Source organism: Triticum urartu, chromosome 5 (genome assembly GCF_003073215.2).
Source record: "Triticum urartu cultivar G1812 chromosome 5, Tu2.1, whole genome shotgun sequence".
In the NCBI taxonomy this organism is placed as follows: domain Eukaryota; kingdom Viridiplantae; phylum Streptophyta; class Magnoliopsida; order Poales; family Poaceae; genus Triticum; species Triticum urartu.
The window spans coordinates 358413051-358417453 of record NC_053026.1 but is presented as its reverse complement, the minus strand read 5'-3'; the positions used below and the strand labels follow the sequence as shown (position 1 = coordinate 358417453).

Here is a 4403-nt window from a genome sequence, read left to right as displayed (position 1 = left end):
TGTGTGGTAAAAGTCCGTCTGGGAGAGACGAATCGGCACCCGCTCGAAGATGTTGAGCCTGCGGATGCGTCGGCGAACAGGTTGGAGTTGGTGAACGCGGAGGAAGTGACTGACGACATAACGAGGCGACTTGGTGGCTCAGGTCAGCGGCAGCAGCGTTTTGCGAGGCGAGCGGGTACTGACCAGGCGAGCAGACGAGGCGTGTGGCGTGCGTCCGATCAGACGGGACGGGCAGCTGGCAGACAAGGTTGGCGCGTAGCGGCGAGCAGCGTGCAAGCAAGTGCGCGTAGCGGCTAGCGGCAGGCGGCGTGACTCGCGCGGGCGTGCGCTGGTCGCGCGGTGGGAAGCAGCGGCGGGGCGGGTTAAGGATCGGGATGGGAAGCAGCGGCGGCATGGAGGAGTGCGGCGGCGGCGGCATCGGAAGCTAGTTTAAAAGTCTAAACCTAAAAACTGATATCATGTAGATGTATGAATTGCATGATATATTGGTTCGGTGCCATGTGCACGGTATATATAAGTATAAGATGGGGTTTCTATCTCAATCTATACAATAACCTAGAAAGATGGACATAATATACAAAAAACAATATACATGTACGAATATCATACTCAACAGTAACGATCATTGAATTCCAGACAAGAGGTGCAAGCAGCAGTCCGTACGGAGTAATTAGCAAGCATGGTACGACCAGTTGTCCCAGTTGAACGTAAATCTCTGTCGCTGCTGCCAGCGCCGGTTCAATGGCTCCGCCCTTGTTTGAATCGGATATTTAGGCCAATTCTACCGCGCGACTTTATTCTGTCCGATCCTATTTATTTGGAGTAAAATAAATAAAGAAGGTAATCCAGTGTGTGACGGCCCGGATCCATCTTATCCGTTTTATGTGACAGGCGGCCACCTATCTCCCACCCGCCCACATCAATGCGCACGAGCGGGCAGCCCCACCTATCATCCGTACGTCGAACGGTCGCCGTCCTTCTTTAAGTGGGAAGCGTGGATGGGTCGTCGTCCACACTGCCCCACGCCATCCCACGGCCTCCTCGAAACCCAACAGCGGCTGCTCCCAAACCCTAGCCAAGACCTCGCCGGCCGGTCGCCCGCAGCCATGTGCCTCTGAAACTACGGCCGCAAAGGTAAGCACGGCCGCGAGGCTGGTTCCTCGTCGGGGCGCCACCACGGCTCAGTGAAGAAAGAGGAGCCCGCCTCGCCATCGCCATCACGCCGGGCCCCCGCGCCACCCGCCTTCTTCATCGCGCCCACGTTCGCCGACGAGCGCGACCGGCATTACATCCGCGCGTCGGTGTGCCGCCGTTATTGGGAGACGAGGACGCCGCTCCCCTGGAGCGACGTCCATCTCCCCAATAACTGGCATCTCTCCGTCGACCGGGTCCCGATCCCACCGGTCCCGACGAGAGGTCGTGCGCGCGACGAGGAGATCGAGCGCCGCCGCCGCCTCCTCCCCGACGACCTCTTCTACGACCCCAGGTACGCCTCTGACTCCGGGCTCTGGGACACCTGGTTTCGTGACGAGCACGACACCAGGCGCGCGTCCTTCTTCGCCGGCACCTCGACGGGGCCACGGTGGCCACGATAGGAGCGCGCAGCGCTTGCTCCCCAGGAGCGCGGGCGTAGGCGGGTGCGCGGCGTCACGCCCACGCCGTCTCCGTCGCCCCCTCCACCTCCTCGCATGACAGCGGAGGAGGAGGCAGGTCTCCTGCAGCGTGTCATGAACGACTTCATGTACACACACGACGAGCGGCAGTGGGACGGCCTGGAGGAGACCATGGCCCTCTCTGCTGCCGGGGACGTCGCCTTCCCGGAGCTGCAGATGGTGGCCGTGGAGGAGGAGAGGAGGGAGGACCCGCTGGCCGCATTCCAGCAGCTGCTGGGCCAGGGGTGGGGCTGGTCCTGCACTGCTCCGGAGATGGCCGCCGGCGTGGGCGTGAACTGATGCCCCACTCCGCCGCGGTCACCGGGGCGGGAGGCGTCGCCATGGGAGGAGGTGGTGCAGGCACCTTCGGCCGTCCAGCCCGCCCCCGTCCACCATGCACCTCCGGCCCGCCTCTGGACACCGCCGGCCTATGTCGACCTCGTCAGCGACGACGACGACACTGGCGGCCAGTGAAGACGGCGACGGCCACGGCACCGACGGGCGCGGCAGCAGCGCGCGGGAGGCGTTTTTATATTTTGTTTTATATGTTAATTATGAAACTGGGCCTTTTAAGTGGCCGTGGAAACTGGGCCGTTTTGTGGCCGATCCCTATATATGTTTTATGTTTTTTAAAATGCGTTTATTTATTTTTTTAGTTATTTTTATTCATGTCCACCCTGAATACGATTTGGGATGCGGCCGCGCGGTGCGCGCACGCACGACCCATCTGACAAAGCCAGACATGAGCGAACCCATCGACGTCCCAAAGGGACAAAATCCGGCCAATCCAAACGTCCGTTTGGGATCGTGTGGTGGAGTTGGCCTTATCTCCACTTGCTGGTCACTGGCCTGCGCCTCTTGGTGTGCGCTCGACAAACCTTATCCACTTGCTGCACAATGTTCCAGAAACTTCGAACCAAGCAACACATCCTACTCGGACAGTTATCCAACATGAAGGGCCTCTTTGATTCTCAGGATTCTCAAAACGCAGGAATAGGGAAAATGTAGGAATACAGTGTCATGTCCTCTTGTATCCTACGGGATTTGGAGAAGTGTTTGATAGCACAAGAAAAGCAAAAGAATTCTAAAAAAAGTTTGAGTGGATGGAAAATTTCCTTTAAAATGTAGTATAAATGAATCATATAGAAAAAATTCTAAGGATTTCAATCCTACAAATCAAACGACCATTACAGGAAAATAATCCTAAAGATCCAAATCCTGTAAAATCCTATGCATTTCCTTTGTATCAAAGGAGCCCGAAGTTTTGTCGAAGGATTCTCGGAGATGCTATGCAATACAGGCCAGGTGCAGAAGTAGAAATGCTCTCCACTACGATGAGTGATGCTTTACGTTTCACCTGACCTCTATATAAGGCCAACGTGCTACGCGAGGAAACACACAGCCTTCCTTCGACAACACGAACAGCTACTACCTGAAACAACATTGATTCCCCGTACACGATGTGCAGAGGGAAGTTCGCCGCCAACGACCGCGGCATGGGGCGTCCCGGCCAAGCCCTGTCGGCGGGGAAGGCGGAAATGCGCGGCAGCTGGTCGACGGATGAGGATTCTGACGACTGGGAGGCCGCCCTCCGGGAGTTCATGGCCGTCGCCGACGGCGACGGCCGCAATGAGCCGCTCCCCACAGGTACCATGGCATCCTGCGAGCTATACAGCTCGCCGGCCATGGCGAGGCCGAGGCGGCGCAGGGCGAGCCCTAGCCACCCGTACCGCGGCATCCGGCAGCGGGCGTGGGGGAGGTGGTCGGCGGAAATCCGCGACCCTTTCAAGGGCGCTCGCGTCTGGATCGGCACCTTCGACACGGCCGCGGAGGCCGCCCGCGCCTACGACGCCGAGGCGCGGCGCATCCACGGTAGAAAGGCCAGGACAAACTTCCCTGCAGCGCCGGCGGCGCCGTGCAGCCATCGTCCTGGACCGTCTTCTTGCACCACCGATGACGGCGCGGACAACGTGGCCCGTGCGACGGAGAGCGCCTCGTCTTCGTCCAAGGATGTCCACGGGACTGCGCCTTCCGACGCGCACATACTGCTGGAGTGCTGCTCGGACGACGTCATGGAGAGCCTCCTCGCCGGCTCCGACGTGGCCGGCAACATGGACCTCTGGAGCTTGCGGTTCCCGAGATAACAATAACACATGCATCCGGTAGCAATTTTGTTAAAAACACTTTGTATGAAACATACACGTACGTGTACAAGTAAGTGCGTCTCGTTTCTTTTCTGTCTTACAACAGGAGAATGAGCAATTTTAACGAACTTTGCTACACTACCTAAAATCTTCAAAGGACGTGTTTGGTTGATTGCGCCGATTTTCGCTGGTTTTATTAAAAAAAGAGTGTGGAGATTGGTTGAAGAAATAGAGTAAAATACCACGATTTGCATGTTGTTTGGGTGTCTGCATACGGAGTCTCTTCATCTTGAAAATAATTTTCATCCGGTATTTGATAGCCTGGCTCGCATCATGATTAGGACTTAACTACTACACTTAAACCAGAGCACCTCGGCCAGCGGCGTACGGTGACGACGCCGGCGTGAAGCATCACGGTAGTTCCCCGGAGGCCACTGGCTCAAGTCGCTGCCGCCACTGCATGTCGCTCAGCTCCAGGTCCAGGCCGCCCACCTGGTCCTGCTGCTGCGTCGGCGGGGACTGCAGGACAGCCTCTGGGCTGACGACAACAGGCGTGTGCCCGTCGAGAAGTCGCTCAGCTCTGTGTCCAGGCCGCCCAGCAGGTCCT

The 4403-nt window shown here is 57.7% G+C and overlaps 1 protein-coding gene across 1 annotated transcript; it reads left to right on the top strand.

Annotated features, from left to right (window-relative positions):
• The first annotated feature begins 3056 nt into the window (after nt 1–3056).
• On the top strand, nt 3057–3937 carry LOC125508998 (ethylene-responsive transcription factor 1-like). Its single transcript, XM_048673825.1, has one exon. It carries the CDS (start codon nt 3113–3115, stop codon nt 3794–3796), a length of 684 nt encoding a protein of 227 aa, XP_048529782.1. The 5' UTR covers nt 3057–3112; the 3' UTR covers nt 3797–3937.
• Nucleotides 3938–4403: the final 466 nt, after the last annotated feature.

What these genes read in the sequence shown, in the direction of transcription:
- LOC125508998 (XM_048673825.1), top strand. Translation starts at nt 3,113, where the DNA reads ATGTGCAGAGGGAAGTTCGCCGCCAACGACCGCGGCATGGGGCGTCCC.